Genomic DNA, 19654 nt, shown 5'->3' with positions numbered 1-19654 from the left:
TCTGAAGCTTAGCAGGGCCCAGAGGTGATGAGCGCGGAACTGTCCAATGACACAAACGTGACCCTCACTGCTAGGCAAGGTGGAGGGTTCCCTGGGTCAACAGCCTCTACCTGGACAGGAGACTGGGCACTCGGAGCACTTCCTAGCATCCTGCTAGCACAGGGACCAGCTGGGATGGCACCTTAAATAACAGTAAGTAATCATCGATTTGCACGTGTGTGGTAAAAACCGGTAACGTAACACTACCATCTTAACCACTGGTAAGTGCACAGTTCAGGGGCATTAAGAGCATTCACGCTGCGGTGCCACCGTCACCACCGTCCTTCTCCACAACTCTTCATCTTCCCAAACTGAGACTGTGTCCCCATTAGGCACACTCCCCACCTCTCCCAACTCGGTCCCCGGCAACCACCATCCCACTCTCGGTCCCTGTGAGTCTGACTGCTGTAGATGCTTCATAGGTGGAGCCACGCGGGATCCTCTTCCAGCGGTTTGGCTTATCTCACTGATCATGCCCTCAAGGTTCATCCACGTTGGAGGTGTTAGCATTTCCTTCCTTTTTAAGACTCAGTAATACTCCACGGTATAGACTCGATTTTGTTTACTTATTCATCCACCCAATGGACTCTTGAACTGCTTCTACCTTTTGGCTACTGCGAATCATGCCGCTATAAACAGGGGCATGTGAACATCTCTTTGAGATGCTGCTTTCCATGATTTTGGATATATGTCCCTACAAGTGAAATTCCTGGGTCGTGTGGTAACTCTTGTAATTTTTTGAGAAACAATGATTGCTTTTAAGGTTTTGTTGTTGATCAACGTGCCGCTGGGCAGTGCACTTAAATTAAAAATAGCTATTAGCTCTGCACCGCCAATAAAAGCTGTTGGTGGGGGTGAGGAGCTCTTTCCAAACTTCTAGCTACAGGAGTGAACGTTCTCCCATGACGACTTAGGAGGTTCACATAAAATGTTTCACGGAGTCGTATTTGTTGAATGGGTGTACAAAATTAAAAAAAAAAAAGTTTTATTTGTTAATTCTGGAGGGCTATATGCATAATCCTCACCCCAAAATACGGAAACCAGTACAACTTTGGGTAAGTTAATATTCTCCGCATACTCAGTCTAATAAGTACTTGGAGAATATGCATTTAAATGTGAGACATAAATGTCCTGGGTAAAAACCATATAAAAAGAATGTTAACAAAAAGCATGTATTTATTATATTTACATAAGGGGCACCTGGGTGGCTCAGTCGATTAAGCGTCCAACTTCGGCTCAGGCCATGATCTCACAGTTCATGGGTTTGAGCCCCGCGTCAGGCTCTGTGCTGACAGCCTGGAGCCTGGAGCCTGCTTCAGATTCTGTGTCTCCTCTCTCTCTCTTTCCCTCCCCTGCTCATGCTCGCTCGCGCTCTCTCTCTCTCAAAAATAAACATTTTAAAAAATGTATAATGACAAAGATACAAAGAATACTCTTGAATCTTGTCAATTCTGACTTTTTTATAGTAATTGTAAAGGAGCTGTTTGTGTGCTTTGTAATGTTTCAGTTTCTTTATAAAGTAGGTTAAACTACTACTCCCAAAAAGAACAAGCAGCTTTGTGAAAAAATGAATTAGAATAGCACTAAAACTAAACCCATCGCCTGAACCATTTAGAAGACAACATAAGGTGAGCATCCAGAAGCTTTTACCATTCCAGGAAAAACAATAATGTCTAATAAAACTTCCAGGAATAGACAGGGCAGAGAGGGAGAGAGAGAAAACCCCAAGCAGGCTCCACACTGTCAGCACAGAGCCTGATGGGGGGCTCGAACCCACAATCTGCGAGATCATGACCTGAGCCAAAAACCAAGGGACAGACGCTTAATCGACTGAGCCACCCAGGCGCCCTGAGATAGTTTTGTAATTACGAGAACTGTGGTATTTCAAGTAGATACGCTCCCTGCCACATTTTTGTTGTGTTTGATCAGGAAGAGTGTTTTGATTGTTATTCAGAAAAAATATCAAGAGCTTAGGGACCCAAAAGAACCACCATAGAGTGTCTCAGAAAACTACAACTCTGACTGCAGACTTGTCTCCTCACACAGAGACACTAGACCATAGGGCTTCGCTGTCCGCACAAGAATCACCCGTCACATCAGTTAGCCTGAGCCAGACTAAAAGGAGCCGTTCTCATATTGTAATAACCGAGGGTCATAAACATTATGACTGATAACAATGAGATAAAACAAAACGTAAATGCAATAAAATAATCAGGAATGTCATCGAGTACGTTGTCTTCTTAGTTCTCATGCCTCCATTCAAAGGTTTATCGGGCTAAATAACCACGATCACATGTCTGCTCTCACTACCAAGGAGGCCTAGAGGACAGTGACCGAACTCTCCCTCCGGATCCATGGATCCATGTGGGAATTCGTCTTCCAATAGCAGGTGTTCAACAAAGAAGCACCCTTGATGTTCGGAGAAAATGTGGGCTTGGGACAAAAAAGCAAATGGGATTTCAGTTTTCCTCACATGGAGGGAAAGCTCTATGAGGTCCCAGCTTCTTTGGGGGAGGGTTAAAATATTAATTTTAGACTAAGTCAAATTACATACGCATATTGTAACTTCCAGTGTCATCGTACCAAAAACTAAGAACGGTATCTAAAATCCAAACTAGTAGGTGCGAAAAACTGAACCAACCACCACCCCCACCCCCCCCAAAAAAAACCCACCAAGAATCCAAAAGAAGGCTAGCAGAAAAGCGAAACAGAAAAATTGAAACAAGAAGGTAGGAAAAATAATACAAAATAGGTACATAAAAATTCCAACCATGTCATAAATGAAATAAACATAAACGGACCACACGTTCCATGGTAAGTGATCAAGACTGACAGATTAACAAAATTTTAACGATAAGCTATTTTCAGGTGATGTAAACCAAAGGACTTAGACACACCAGGCAAATTCTAACCAAAAAAGGCTGGGATAACTATATTAATATCAGTAAAGCACAGACTTAATCCTCAGTAATGCTTTTAATCTTATGAAGAGTCCCTTCATAATAATGAAAGCTTAAAATTACAAGACATTGCATCAATTCTAAATTTGTATCCTTGACACAACATTCAAAGCAAATACAACTAGAATTATAAGGAAAATCTGTAATCAGAGCAGATTCTACTGTGCCTCTTAATAACTGATAGAAAACAGACTCAGACTCCTCTATCAATGCCCTCCCAAATCAGAAGGATGCAGGAGATTTGAACCACCTCATATGCTTGACCCAGAAGACCTATACAGATACACTTGCACAGAATGTACCAGAATATACATCCTCCCCCTCCCAGCGCCTACAGAGAATATAAAATACACTGATCCTAGAGTGAAGCTGAACACAGCCTGGAACAGAGCTGACGTACAAGATCAGTGAGAACCATTCTGCTCTCAGCAGTCGCTGAGATTGGGGGCTACTCTGATATAATCCAATGAAAGCTAATATATCAAGTTTATTAATTTTTCTTTGTAATTAACTACCACTGCCAACAAGAGGAATATTCACATCACACTTTGGAATTAGAACAAAAATCCACAATGGTTACTGCCCGTTTTGATTTTGCCGGCTGAAAATACTGTCTGAACGAACTGGGGGTTTATCTCGATGTACTCCCACCTTTCCGTGCACGATCTTAATGTTTTCACGTTCTGAAAACTGAGACGATGCGAAGAAATCAATCAAAACCCAGTTTTTTAAAAAAACATGTTTACAGGAACTTTTCACATAAAAATTAGTATTCATAAAAACCGTGTTTGTGCAGCTTTTATGCACAAACTGCACAAACACAGTTTTTCCAACTTATAAATCTCAGTAATACTGTCATGCGAAGAAGTGAGGCTATTAATTTTGGGTTAAAAAAATCATCTAATTATTTAAAAATCTAAACGGCACGTACATTCACTATTTTAAAAGCCTGACAGGTCACGGGTACTCGACAGGTACGATGATTACCTCATTGGGGAAAAGTGTTTCAAACTGCCTAGCTGAGGTCAAGAAAGACCTCGAGCTCTAGGGAAGGGGATGCTGGAGATCCAAACTCTGGCTCGGGCATATCCTTGATGAATAACATTTTCTCAATCTCCGTGAGCCTTACTTTAATCATATAGAAAGTGTGGACAAATATGATTAGATGAAATGCACGTGAACAGCTCAGCATAGGGATGGAGTGTAAAAACAACACTGACGTAAGTGTCCGTCAGGACTGTTTTCAAAAGGTAATGACTTAGCACATTGTAAAGTTTTTAAAACGGGGGACAGAAGTGAAAGCAGTCCCTCATCCGGCATTTCTATCTGTCAAAAACACTTGGGTGTCACGTTTTGAACGCTTGACCTTGAATTTCCACTAAAAACTTACCAGGTCACAGAACTCAAACACCAGGAGATAGGGAATTGCTTCTACACATTGTCCAACACACTGAAGAATATTTGGATGCTGAAGAACACTGGGGAAAAGAAAAGTCACGTGTCATTCATCAGGGAGCACACGAGTACACCCGTTCAGACAGTAATCTAAGTTTTAACATTCATCACAATTTAAATACGATACATTGCAAAGTCATTTTAAACACCTGGTCCTCAACAGACCCCGGACTATGTTTACAAAACACATCTTAAGGTACTTACTAGTAAGGTTCGCCATTTTTCAAAAAAGTATCTTGTTCCTTTGGGCTCGCGCTCGCTTTTAACTCCTTCACTATTACTCTCGCTACACTAGTGCCTGTGTAAATCTCTCCAAGGAGGACCTAAAACAAAGAACAGGTTTTCATCTCACTTCCATCGAAATGGTAAAGAAGCAGGTCTCACTCATCAGGAAATGGAATCCAGGAAAATAAATGAAGGAACAATCAGAAGGTCCTCTATTATGAAAATACTACCTCAGAAAAAGCTTGTGAAATGAAAATGTTTTCCTTGTTTTAAACTGTTTACTGGATATGGACAGCATTCATCTATGTATCCGTGTTTCTTTTCTATTTATTTTAAAAATGTACTATACTTTCACAAATATTACCGGTGACATCACAGAAGAGTTATTCACAAGTTCAGTTCAAACAGAACTCAAATGTTTCTCAAAACACTTCAGCTGGGTTTTGTTATTTTGTCTCCTTCACGTAAGAGAAAGTAAAGGGACAAACAGCAGCGTACATATTATCACAGCATTGTGACTTTAAAAATCTATGGCATCGCAATTATTCCAGACCTTTATCTTATACCGAAACCTCAGTTAAAACACAAGGAAAAAATATGCCACCGAAATCAACAGAATACAAAATGAATGAAAACGAGCAAACGAGCACACGACGAGCAAAATACCAAATACAACATTGGGCAATACAGAGGTGTTCCGAAGATACAATATTTAAGATGAAAATGACAATGAAGTGAAAGTTTTCATTTAATTCAAGAATGGCCAAAACTAAAAGCCTTCTTTTTGAAATAGTTTTCAATATTTTATCGAGTAGATTAACTTTAATGCCCTGGAAATTGAGAATAAGACCGTGAACAGCATGTATTGTGTTTATTAAAGAATGTAAGGGCAGAAAAAGAAACAGATAAGAAATTCTGATAATTAACCAAGTCATATTCCTGGTTTCAAATAACTAGCCTGTACATCTACCATAAGCCTAACACTGATCAGATATCAATTCCAGAAAAGATCAGGATAATCTCACTCTCTCTACCACCGCTGCCATCATCCTTGGTCTTCAATGTCAGCAGGGACAATTCAGTCAACATCTTGACCTCTTAGGTTTTCTACCTCACTTCCAATACTCTTTTCTATGACCCAATCTTGGCAAAAAACTCCCACAGGTCTAGACCTAGCTAATAACTGGATCATGTCCCAAACCCTGAATTTTAAATGTTTTTATTTTTGAGAGAGAGAGAGACAGAGAAAGAGAAAGAGAAAGAGAGAGGGACAGCGAGAGAACGAACACAAGTGGGGGAGGGGCAGAGAGGGAGAGGGACATAGGATCCAAAGCAGGCTCCATGCTGTAAGCACAGAGCCCAACATGGGGCTTGAACTCATGACCCGTGAGATCATGACCTGAGCTGAAGGCAGACACAATTGACTAAGCCACCCAGATGCCTCCCTAACCTTGAATTTTAACTTCTCCTTCTCTACCAGTCCTCTGATTTCCAGCTCACTTCAACCGTCTAACCCAAGAAGGGCACAACCTGGCCTCCAGATCCATTCACGATAGCAGCCCTCTACCACTGCCCTACCACAGGGCCCCCTCCCCTCCCTGGCAGCTTAGGGCCCATGATCCTCCACTACCGCCACCCCCTTCACCACTCTTGCTGAGGCCTAGGAGCTCAGCCAAACCCCAGTGCTGCTAACACTCAACTACCTGCCTACAGTAACATCGAACGTAGACAAAACACACGCACACGACCACGGCGACTGGCCTCGTTTCAAATCTGTGAGGGTCCTCAGCATTCCCATCCTCCCGCTGCGTTCCCTACCGGATGGATTTCCCGGGAGGACTCTTTCACACCCTCTCCTCCTGTTCAAACCCCCAACGTGTCTTTTGACTCCTCCCTTTCAAACTGGCCTCTGTTCATTGAATAAAGTAACCAGAAGTGGACTTCCCCATTTTATACCAGCACCTGTACCCACACGCTGCTTTTATTCCCGTTTCAAGAGAACTCTGACAGCATCCCCCCTCGCTGTCTCCTGCATTATCACTTCCTCCCCTACTGCATAAAGTGGCTAAAATAGCTACACAGCCTATAAAAAGCAAAGCAAACCAAAACAACCTTCCCTTGGCCCTGGGACGGCCCCAAACGGCTCGTACTCCACGTCTCTGCTCCCTTTACGGTAAAACTCCTCAACGGGGTCGTCTACACGAGCCGTCTCCACCTTCTCCCTTGCACCTACATGTGAGGACGTGACCCCCGAACAGCCTCTTTTGACAATACCACGGACCTCATGTGGCCGAGTCCCACTTTTCCCAGTCTTGTCTTAGTCTGCCAGCAGCAGTCACTACCATTTATCTTCTTGGGTCTCCTTCTTCGCCGACCCTTAGAACACCCTGCTATCCTGCGCCCCCTCCTTCTCAGTGGCCAATTACCTCAGTCTCCGTCACCAGCTCTCCCTGACTGCGCTGACCCCTCCCAACCAGACCCTCGGGGCTCAGTCCCCCTGCCTCCCCTTCCCCTCCACGTTCAGGGTCTCGGTGATTCCATCTGGCCTCTTACCTTTGAATTCCAGCTATACACTGAGTTCTCCCAAATGTCTATCTTTGGCCTAGACCCTCGCCCTTGAACTCTAGGTGTGTATTTCCAACTGCCTACTCCTCTCTCCATCTGGATGCCCACGAGCCATTGCACACCTAACCTACCCAAAAGCGAACTCCCGACCTCCTCCTCCTCCACGCCTGCTTCTCCTTAATCTTTCCGTTTCGCTTGACAGCAATTCTCTGCTTCCCACCAACCGGGCCACAGCAGCCATCCTTGACCCCCCTCTTCCGGACTCCACATCTGATCCGTCCCCAGTCCCGCACGCTCTTATCGCAAACGCCATCTCGACTCGCACCACTTGTCACCACTCCGTGCTATCATGCAAGCCTGCCTGCACCTCGCCCGTATGACTGCAGTAGCCTTCTAAGCAATCTTCCTGCTTTCCCCTTGGCCTTCCACAACATAATTGCCCGCCTGGTCCTTGTGAAGGGAAGCCAGACTGCATCCCTCGGGTCTCAGACGCCCGAGTCCTCTCCCACCTCACTCTGAGTAAAAGTCTCTGGATGCGTATGCTGTCTCCCATCACCTGGCTCCCCCACACCCCTCTGGGCCCGTCTCCTCCTCCTGAATGTTTACTGTCTGATCTTCCCACACACACACTCTCTCTGTAGCTAGAGATTTAGCCTTTGTCGGGCAGGGTTCTCTCGTTTGCTGCTACATTCATAGACTCCATGCAGGTCAGGACTTCACCCATCGTTCCCCATGCTGTACCCTCCACATTGAGAACAATGTGATAGGTAATAGGTTTTGCTATATGGCTTAGAAGATTCAGTGACTAATAAAGTCTGCATGACATCAGAGATACAGGGCTGACAAACAACTCTGAATGGAAAGCAAGGTGCGTAACATGGCTGACCACTGAGCACATACATCTTGTCTTGACCACCCTGCTTACGATGCAATCGCTGCTCAGTTAGGAACCTTTTACCCAGAATGACTGCTAGCTACATCACGGAACTAGCTGTTGTAATAAAATTATTCCTTCTGAATACCCCGTGGTAAAAGGATCAACAAAGCACTGTTACCATTCGTCCCTTGACAGGCCAGGAGAAAGAGAGAACAGTTCTTTGTCGTGGTTTTCATTACAATACTACGATGCATCAAGAATTCTAAAGTGGTTTCAGTATCACAAGGGAGGGAGGGAGGGAGGGAGAAGGGGAGAAGAATGAAAAAAATAATAAAAATATAAAAATAAATAATAAATAAATAAAATAATAATTTAACTTGAGGAGGATAAAAAGCTTCCAAAATTCCAGTCTCTTTTCCCTGTTTACTGTTCTTGCACCAACAATGAGAAAAGCATCTGCTATATAAATAAAAGGCCTTCTTGGAAAAACGTATCCACCTGGAAACGCCGAAACCCCTCTTTCGGGGGGGGGGGGGGGGGAGGAGGGGTTCAGGCATAATGAGGAGAATCAATCCGTACCACAGCATCCAAAGAGAATGTGGAATGTCACACAGAACAATTCTTAATTAGCTTCAAATTCTAAACACTAGCACTAGGAAGGAAAAAAAGTAAATGTGAACATCTTACCTTTCCAAACCAGCCATTTCCAATTTCCTGTATATAGTTCAGACTGTGGCGGGCAACTTGGGACTTCAAACCTTCTGTAGGAAAAAGAACATAAAAACTAAATAGGGACATTTAATTGACATACAATAAATATTAAATACAAAATCTAAAGTATAAACATGAACATAAAGTTACAGCTTGTCAGCACAAAGGTAGAAAATAAAGGTAGATATAAATTCATACATACATATATACATATATATATACATATATATATACATATATATATACACATATATATATATATGTATATATATATATAATCACTTTCAAACCAATACTGCCAAAATGGTTTCAAGTTTTAAGACTGACAATATTTTTTTGAATGAGTTTCCTACTGATTCTTAAATGCTTTGCACTGTTTTTTTGCTTGTTTGAAAGAAAGAGAGAGAGAGAACATCCACGTGAGCAGAGGAGGGGCAGAGAGAGGGAGAATCCCAAGCAGGCTCCACACTGTCAGTGCAGAGCCCAACGTGGGGCTTGAACTCACGAACCACAAGTTCGTGACCTCAGCTGAAATCAAGAGTGGATGCTTAACCGATGGAGCCACCCACACACCCAGACACTGCGTTTTCTGATCTAACCTACTCTCCTCTAACTACTGATCACCATTCCACTGGCTTTAACTTAGTCCTTAGTTCCAGGGTAGAAGTGAGTATCTTGTCAAAAACCGTCAGTGTCCGTGCATGGAACTAGAGGGTATTATGCTAAGTGAAATCAGTCAGAGAAAGACAAAAATCACATGACTTCACTCATATGAGGACTTTAAGAGACAAAACGGATGAACATAAGGGAAGGGAAACAAAAATAATATAAAAACAGGGAGGGGGACAAAACAGAAGAAACTCATAAATATGGAGAATAAACTGAGAGTTACTGGAGGGGTTGCGGGAGGGGGGATGGGCTAAATGGGTAAGGGGCACTAAGGAATCTACTCCTGAAATCACTGTTGCACTATATGCTAACTAACTTGGATGTAAATTAAAAAATTAAATAGAAGAAAAAAACCCATAAATGTCAACTTTATCAGAATTCTGGAAGACAAAGATTTATAGCAGCCAAATCAAACCAGGAGAAAGGCCACTGAAACAGGGTAGAATTTCTTTGTGTCTTTTTTTTTTTTTTTTAGATTTTTTTTTTTAAATTTTTTTTAACGTTTATTTATTTTTGAGACAGAGAGAGACAGAGCATGAACGGGGGAGGGTCAGAGAGAGGGAGACACAGAATCTGAAACAGGCTCCAGGCTCTGAGCTGTCAGCACAGAGCCCGACGCGGGGCTCGAACTCACGGACCGCGAGATCATGACCTGAGCCAAAGTCGGACGCTTAACCGACTGAGCCACCCAGGTGCCCCTCTTTGTGTCTTTTAATTTATCAGAACCCCACCCAACAGCGGTCTTAATGACAACACATGTTCCAGTGAGAGCACAGTGGACCTTATCATTCCCCAGGCACTGTGTTTCTTTTCACCAGAGGTTTCCCTCAAGGACTGCCTCAAGCGGCTTCCCTTGGTTTCACAAACTCAGAACTCTATCAGGATGGAGAGTTCCTCAAAAACAGTGAAAGCCAAATGGACAAGACACTTCCACCTGGGGCAAAAAATAATAATAATAATAATAACAACTGAGGCAAACAACAGACACACTGAAAGCTTTAGCAGAAAAGCTGGGGAGTGAGATTTGCGGGGGGTGAGAGGGGGAGGTCTTTGAAAAGCTATTGCAACATATGAAGAAAGCTTGAGAGCCACCTTCACGTTCAGGGAAGGGCACGCCCACAAAAGACTGGACAAGAATATAACTTTCACCTCTGGCTAGGCTCTCTGCCCCGCAAAGGCAGGAGGTGAGGACTCCAGCAGAGCTATAAGCGGCCTGGGTAAGGAGTGTACCTGGCTCTGAGTGTACACAGAGCTAATCGGCAAAGACCCACAGAATACTTTTTTCCTTTCTTTTCTTTCTTCTTCTGTGCACATTCATATCATTCAACATGTCCAATTTTCAACAAGAAAAGTACAAAACATGCAAAGAAACAAAGTATAGCCCACCCACATGTACAAAGAAATGTAAAAGAAAGTGCCCCTGAGAAAACAGATGGTGGCCTTACTAGACAAGACTTTAAATCAGTTGTCTTAAACATGCTCAAAGAGCTAAAGGAAATCATGGACAAAGAACTAAAGGAAACCAGGAGAATGATGTTCTGGTAAGTAAAGATCAACAGAGATACAAATTAGTAAAAGGAGCCAAATATAAATCTGGAGCTGAAAAGTGTAATAACTGAAACAAAAAAATTCACTAGAGGGGTTCCACGACAGATGTTAGCAGACAGAAGAATCAGTGAACTTAGAGAGAGTTCAAATAAAACTATCCAGGCTGAGAGGTGGAAAGAAAAAAGAATGAAAAAAAATATCGATGAACAAAGGCTAAGGGACTTATGCGACACCACCAAGTGGACCAATCCACACACATAACGAGAGTCCCGGGAAAAGAGGGGAAAGGGGTCAGAAAGGATATTTGAAGATGCGGTGGTTAAAAATGTCCCAATCTGATAAAAGGCATGAATCTACACATCCAACAAGTTCAACAAAGTCCAACTAAGACAAACTCAAGGAAACCCACACTGAGATGCATCATAATCAAACTGTGAAATGCAAAGATGGAGAACCTTGAAAGCAGCAAAAGGGACCAACTCATCACATACAAATGATCTTCAATAAGATGAACAACTGATTTCTCATCAGAAACCATGGAGGCCAGAAGGCAGCGGGATGACGCATATAAAGAGCCAAAGGAGAAAAACCATTAACCAAGAGTTCTACACCTGGAAAAGTGGTCTTTCAAAATGAAGGAGAAATTGAGACATCTCCAGATAAACACAAGTTTAGGGAGACTGCTGCCACTATACCTAACAAGAAGGTTAGAGGGAGTCCTTCAGGCGAAAACAGAAAGACGCTAAAGTGTAACTGGAAGACATAAGAACAAATAAAAATCGCTGGTAAATATAAAAGCCAGCATTGTTGTATTTTTCGTGTACATAGCCTCTTTGTATTTCCTACATGATTTAAAAGATGAACACATAAAAAATTATAAATCTATGTTAGCGGACACACAATGTATGCAGATGTAATTTGTGATAACATAAAATGACGGGACTGCGTTGCAGAGTTTTTAAATGGTATCAAAGTTAAGTTGGTATCAGATGAAATACAATTGTTATACATTTAAGATAACTGTAATCCCCAATATCTACAAAATATAAACAAAAGGGAATGAGAAGGGCATCGAAATGGTACGCACATGCACATACAAATCCCAATGGTCTGTTTTGCAGAAATGGAAAAACTGATCCTAAAATTCATATGGAATTGCAAGGGACTCTGAATAGCCAAAACAATCCCGAAAAACAAAAATAAAGTTGGAAGACTCACAAACTTCTCAATTCCAAAACTTACCGCAAAGCTACAATAATCAAAACAGTGTGGTACCAGCATAAGGCTAGACTAGACCACAGACCGATGGGATTAATCAAGAGTCCCCAGATAAACCCACACAAATGTGATAAACTGACTTTCAACAAGGTCCCAAGACAATTCAATGGGGGAAGAAAAGTCTCTTCAAGAATTACTGCTGGGGCAGCTAGCTGTCCGCCTGCAAAAGAATGAACCTGGACCCTCACTCACCTCACACCATATGCAAATATTAATGCAAATTTCAAAGCTAAAACTATAGAAGTCATAGACGATAACACTGGTGTAAATCTTCATGATCGTGAGTTTGACAAAGATTTCTTAAGGATGACACTAAAAGCACAAGCAACAAAAGAAAAAAAAAGATCAACTGGACTTCATCAAAATTGAAACTTTCTGTCTATCAAAGGACACTATTGAAAGAGTGAAAAACCTACAGGGAGCGAAATGTGCAAATCACATCATTTATTACGAAGCTATTATAATTACAACAGTGTGGTACTAGAACAAGGAGTTGACAGATTAGTGAAATAGAACAGAAAGTCCACAATAGACCCATACACATATGGAACTAAAAAGCAGGGAGGAACAGGAGAGCCACTCAGTGAATGAAGCTGAGAAAAACACAGTAATCTGTAAAAACAAACAAACAAACAAACAAACCACCTCATGGATTCCCTAACACCATACCCAAAAATCAATTCAGGATGGGCTATGGATTTAAATTAACTGTCAAAGCAAAACCTTAAAACATTGTAGAAAAAAAAGTAGTTAAGTATCGTTTTGACCACAGCATGGAAAAAGATTTCTTAAGACATAAAAAGCTCTAACTCAAAAAAAAAAAAATTTAGAAGTTAAAAAAAGAAAGAGACTGCAAAATTTCCAGCTTAAAAGGCTGTTAAATTTGGCTATATTAAAATCAGGAAACATCAAAAAATTCTTTTCTGTGTATATTTAATTTTTGGTATACATTTTGATTTTTTCATTTTCTGTTTCCATATTTACTAGCTATTTTCTTAGTGGTTACCATGGAGATTACAGTTCTCACCCTAAATTTACAACAATCTAACTTGAACTGATACCACCTGAGCTTCAGCAACAGCATAGACCAAGTGAAACCCACAAGCAGGAACATAAATGAGCACAACTCCTTGTGGAGGGGGAGCTGGCAACAGCCCTCAAAATTACAAACACATGCACTCTTCGGCCACTTTTGAAAATTTATTCTACAAATACACTAGCCCAACATCAGTGTGCAGACCAACATAGGTGAAACCTTTGTTTTTAATGGCATAAGATTAGAAACAACCGAAATATCCATCACTAGGAGACTGGTTAAATAAACTGTGTTTGGTCCATACAATTTCAATAGTACAGACTTTTTTTTAAGTTTATTTATTTTGAGAGACAGAGAACGAGCAGGGGAAGGGCAGAGAGAGAGGAGGAGAGAGAATCCGAAGGGGGCTCTGTGCTGACAGCAAAGAACCTGCTGTGGGGCTCGAACTCACAAACCGTGAGATCAATGACCTGAACTGAAGTCAGGCACTTAACGGACTGAGCCTCCCAGGCACCCCTCAATAGTATAAACCTGTAAGCAGGAATAAATAAGCTCTTTTTATGCAAATGGAAATATCTCTAAGGTTTATCTAAGTGGGAAAAAAAGCAAGAAGCATATTTTATGATGTCACCTATGAGTAAAAAAAAAAAGTGGGGGGGGGGGGAGGGGCAGCAGGAATGGGAATATTTACATCAAGAAAGTCCGGAAAGAGGTATAAGAAACCAAGAAGAATGGTTATGTACAGAAGCTGGGGGTAGAAGCTGAGGTCAGGTTCAAAGATTAGAGGCTTTTCACTATATATACCTTTTTACACTTTGGTTTTTGAACAAAATGTATCACTGTATTATCTATTCAGAAAATAAAATAAATCTTAAAAGGAAAAAGGGTAGAGTTTCTAATAGACTTGCTTTTGAATATGCGGTGTACTTTTTTCACTTAATGCATCACCAGTACCTTTCATCCTTTTATAGGACTACACAATACTCCATCATATGGACTTACCATCATTTACTGAGTTCCATACCAACATTTAACGTTTCCACTCTTACACTGCCAAACAATGCTGCGATAAACTCCTTTGCAGATACTTACTTGCCTACTGACCTCAAAAAGCTACTAAGAGCGGAACTGCGGGATCAAGTGTAAACACATTCTACACTTGGATACGTACTGTCAGACTACCCTAAGGAAAGAATGTCTCTATCAATTTACAGTCCAGCTAACAGTGAGTGTCCAAGTGCCTGTTTCCCACACATATCCCTCCCCTGTCACCACCTAGTGTCCTTTCTTCTCTTTGTTGAACTGTTATCTTTTTTTTTTTTAATGTTTATTTATTTGAGAGAGAGAGAGAGAGAGAGAGAGAGAGCAAGAACACACGAACAGGAGCAGGGGAGGGGCAGAAAGACAGGGAGACACAGAATCCGAAGCAGGCTCCAGGCTCCAAGCTGTCGGCACAGAGCCTGACGCAGGGCTGGAACCCACGAAATGAGAGATCATGACCTGAGCCAGAGTCGGACGCTTAACCAACTGAGCCACCGCCACCCAGGCGCCCCAATCTGTTATCATCCTACTTTAAGTTTGTATTTCTTTAATTAATAGTGAAGTTCCTTTTTTATTGGCCACTTAAATTTCTTTTCATGAACTTCTTTTACATCCTTGACTTATTTTTGCCTATTGAACTGTTAGTCGTCGTCTTATACATTTGTTTGTAATCTTAATATATATTAATATATAACAGGGTTTTTTTAGACATTTTTTGTAGCTTACAAATATTCTGGCTACTTTGTCAAATTTGTTTATGGTGTCTTCTACCATACAGAATATTCCATTTTATGAATCAAATTTGTCAATATTTTCCTTTATGGTTTCTGCATTTGGTGCCAAGCTTGGCTAGGCCTCTTATATCCCAAGATCATAAAAATATTCTGTGACTATTCTATGCAGAATAGTCTCTATGCAGAGAAATCAAAAGTAATTTCTTCCTATTAAGAAGGAATCTAGGGGCGCCTGGGCGACTCAGTCAATTAAAACATTCAACTCTTAATTTCGGCTCAGGTCATGATCTCGCGGTTCATGAGTTCGAGCCCCACATCAGGCTCCTGCTGACAGTGTGGAGCCTGCTTGGGATTCTAGGTCTCCGCCTCTCTCTGCCCCTCCCCCGTTTGCACAGTCTCTCTCACTCTCTCAAAATAAATAAACTTAAAAAAAAAAAAAGAAGGAATTTAGAATAGAGGGCTTCAGAAACATAGAAAGGTGTATGAACATAATGAGGATGGCTGTACAGGCCACTACCACTTCTGCTGTGTTCACTACAGGGCTCTGGTCCATCCCCACTATGCCTCGGACAGAAGTCGTGAGGCTCTTCTCTGCCGCGCCTTCTTGCCCACAGTGAGGGGTCAACATCATCAGACTTGGGGGAAGCCAACCGGGATGCCTCTCCGGACGGTTTTCCGAGGAGAGGGAAGCTCCTTTCTTCTGGTAGTAAAGCTACAAGGACACAAACCCGGCAGTGGCAGCAGCCACGCTCCGAGCTGGCGAAAGAAGCCGGTGTGTGGGATCTAAGCCGACACACACAGAGGAGAGAAGTGAAAGATGGACGAGAAGCGCGATGGCGTCCAAGTTCCCAGCGCCAGTTGTCTCCACGGTCAGCCTCACCCCTACCATTCCCCATCGCCTGGTTCCAAGTGTCCGAAGAATCCCCTTTCTATGTACACTGATCTAAGATTCTATTACTTGAAATCGATTCATGGGTGTTAAGACTCCAGGATGGTAAAGGCCCTAGGGAATTCTCTCAGGGCTTCCCTTACGTGTAAAGGAAAGCCTATTATCGAGTAAGCAAAGATAGGAGAAAATCTTTCCATCTACGGATACGTGCACTTAGGTTACTTAGGTTATCCCCAGGATATCCCAATCCTTTTAAATTTTACTATTTTACTTTTAAATTTCACTATTTTGGTCAAAGCAAGGGTATTATTATTTACAAAAATTAAAGGTAGATACTACGTGTTACCTTTTCAGTGTTGCAAAAACCACCAATACTAAAATTTACCAACTTTACAAATGTTTCATATGAAATGCACCGGCTGTGTCATGTTTCACCTGACTCTCCCCTTCAGTCACGCATGCCTCCAGCAGCACAATCCACTGCGGGGTGCGCACGGCCCCATGCCCACACCACTGGGCACAGCACCACGAGGGGCAGGAATGGCCCCTCACAGAGAGAAGAGCCTCTCCCAAGTGGTCTCAGAAATCCCCGACTCTTGGGGCGCCTGGGTGGCTCAGTCGGTTAAGCGGCCGACTTCGGCTCAGGTTATGACCTCACGGTCCGTGGGTTCGAGCCCCGCGTCGGGCTCTGTGCTGACAGCTCAGAGCCTGGAGCCTGTTTCGGATTCCGTGTCTCCCTCTCTCTGACCCTCCCCCGTTCATGCTCTGTCTCTCTCTGTCTCAAAAATAAATATATGTTAAAAAAAAAAAAAAAAAAAAGAAATCCCCGACTCTTGAATTGCTAGTATTTCTGTTCTACAACAAGAAGTCAATCGATCGCTAACCAAACCTCTATCTTAGGATGAAAAATCAATCCAATTAACATATCCAAATAACCCCCTCCTCCCCAAACACAGGACATCCCCGGAAAGACGGCAGCATTCTACTCAGCAAGGCAAGCTGCGTCAAGAACTAGCAGACAAGCCTCTCTACCCAAGGGAAGGCCAGGAGCTCCGCGTGAGAGTTCCACTTCAATGATCGGAGGCGACCAGTTTATTCTTACACCAGATCTAGGGTCCAAAAGGAAAGGACTCAGCTTGCGCAGGCATGCAGTGGGCCCGACCACTACATACAATTCAGCTTCCCCAGAGAGCAGAAAAAGAAATAAGCAAGCAGACGAGACAGGCGACCCAAGTATTTTGAAAACATGACGCCGGATGCAAGGCCTTACCTACGGAAGGCTGGAGCCGCGACGGAGCTGGTAGTGAGATATTTGGTACTGAAAGTGTGAAAACTTCTGCTGGGGACTGGACAGACGGAGTGTCTTCTGCTGGTGGTGTGAAATCTATCTCATCATCAAAGTTATCTTCAAACTCCTAAAATAAGAGACGATCAACGTTATATCTTATATAAACCAACATGAGAACAAATATTAAGAATACATATGCTGACATCGGACATGAGAACATTGACTCACTCACTCGTTTGAAACATGCCGCCTTGGGTTTTTTCCCCCAATTTGCACCTACTTGAGTAAAAAGCATATGTAATTGTGCTCTCCAACACCAAACGGCAGAATAAATAAGGTTTAATAAGTTATACATACTTTGTATTAAACTTTTCCAACTGAAAGCTTGAAGTTAAATGCAAAATTGTCTAAAATGACCACGGAACTTCAAGTGGAAACACTCTTCTGGTTTGAAATTTTGCTTTTAAGTTACCAGAGCTTAGGCTATTCTTTTTTCTTTATTATTCATTTTCACAGATCCCTTTGCACACGGAATCAAAACAGATTCATTTTATTATAAAACTACATGCTCATTTCTAATTGCATTAGAATTGTATTCTGCTATGATTTCAATCAAAATAGGGACAGTTAAAGACCCAAAAACGGTATTTTTGAGGAAGTCCTGTTTCTCTGCAAAGAGTAACGATGGGAACATTACTAAGCTGTGTAGAAAAACCATCAGGACGTGAACGACGGTCAGTATGACACTGTGTAGCACATAAGTACCTTCAACACACTAAGAACGTCTGGTTTTCTGAAGATGGCAACTTTAAAACCGAGGCTGCGCCCATACAGGTGTGAAAATCTTTTCAGTGACTCAGTCAGCAGAGAGCTGTCCTGACTCTTGGCTCTCATCATTCCAGTGAGCTCAGTCCACCCTGGTGTCCATGTTAATTCCACGTTCATACAGATGACAATCAAGGTCACTCACTCACTCAGATAATTAATGAATATCACCCCACCAAGCACCGTTAACAGAAGCTGAGAATAATCTGTGAACAAGACCGTTGTCCTTTCCTCTAGAGAATATCCTTCTTTTCCTTCTCCTTTTCTGCCACCTCCCCTTGCTACCCCCACTAAGCCCCGGGAAGTTACAAGGGTCGATCTGTCTGATGGGACATGTATGATCTCACACGCGTGTGGGAGGACACTATTCTCACATATGTCACCTGTGCTGTCAAATGCATTAGGACATTACCGCTGTTTTTAACGGGAGGGCGTAGGACCAGCGAGGTGCTGAAACTTCAATCTCTGAGGCACCTCTCAATGGAAGAGCTTTGCTCAATTTCCCCTCTGGACATTCCTAAAGCTTCTCTCGTTAAAAAAGACTTTTTATCCATCGCATCTACTTAAAAACAATGCCACTCAAAAGTCTGGCAGCAGCATGATGGACCGTTAGGTAGCCGACGATTCTAGAGACGCAGAGAGGTAAAACAGCATAATAATAAAAATGGGGCTGGTGAGAAGACTGGGTCGCTTTTCTAGTTATGCCAGCAGCTGCCCAGATGCACTCAGGAAGTCGCTTCCTTTATCAGGCAGTAGCCTCCTGGCCTGTAGCGTGACTTCCAAGGGTCGAAGGTCTCTAACGCTGCAGTTCTAAATCTAAAGGCGTGGACACTTGTCTTCAGTCGGCTTACACAGCTGGAGAGGATCCTGTACACACTGTGGTCCCAGGGCCGCCTGTACCAGAACCACCTGGGGAAGCGGATAAAAACACTGCTTTGCAGAATCTACATCATAATGAACTCCCTGGGTCAACAGTGAGACCCAGCTGGGTCAGAAAAATCTAAGGCAAGAATGAGGCATTGTGACACTTGAGAGTAACTGGATTTTAGTTTCAGCAACACTGATCAGACTTTATCTTTGTCCCCAAAAGACAAGGCGTCTGTACACAGTCCCTCGGCAAGAATGATGGTCAAGGGACAGGTTCTCTGCCCACCACTGTGCACCCCCGCCCCCAACCATGTGGTAGTCGGCAAGTTCCCACGGAGGTGTCTATAGTGATTCCAGGACCTGGGGGCTAAAGCTGTGGATTACTTAAGCCCACACGTTTGGGGTAGAATCTTCTAAGAAAAATGGCCCGTGCTAGTCTTTTCCTGCAGCCTTCCTGGTGTGTAATGTTAGCATCAAGCCAAAAGGATAACACGTCTCCTCCTCTCTTGGGGCTGCCACCAGACTCAAGGTAAAGAAAACACAGAAACAGAGGTGAGGCTCTAGAAATAAGGCTGATGTGTCCACTAGCAGGAAGGTTTTAGCTAGAAGACAGCCCCGCCCCCCCCAATTTGAACCAGTGGCCCTCA

General features: G+C 42.7%; 1 protein-coding gene across 2 annotated transcripts in view; it reads right to left on the bottom strand.

Moving 5' to 3' along the window:
* Nucleotides 1-19654, bottom strand: part of LMTK2 (lemur tyrosine kinase 2) — an 80821-nt gene that overhangs the window by 39317 nt on the left and 21850 nt on the right. For both annotated transcript variants that reach the window (XM_060649517.3, XM_060649518.3), the window contains exons 3-6: nt 17298-17442; nt 8809-8882; nt 4659-4777; nt 4390-4477 (exon numbers count right to left, since the gene is read on the bottom strand). In XM_060649517.3, coding sequence (XP_060505500.3) covers nt 4390-4477; nt 4659-4777; nt 8809-8882; nt 17298-17442 — 426 coding nt within the window. The remainder of the gene's footprint in view (nt 1-4389; nt 4478-4658; nt 4778-8808; nt 8883-17297; nt 17443-19654) is intronic.

This window comes from Panthera onca, chromosome E3 (genome assembly GCF_046562875.1).
Source record: "Panthera onca isolate mPanOnc1 chromosome E3, mPanOnc1 haplotype 2, whole genome shotgun sequence".
Lineage (NCBI taxonomy): Eukaryota > Metazoa > Chordata > Mammalia > Carnivora > Felidae > Panthera > Panthera onca.
This window is presented reverse-complemented; position numbering and strand designations above follow the sequence as displayed.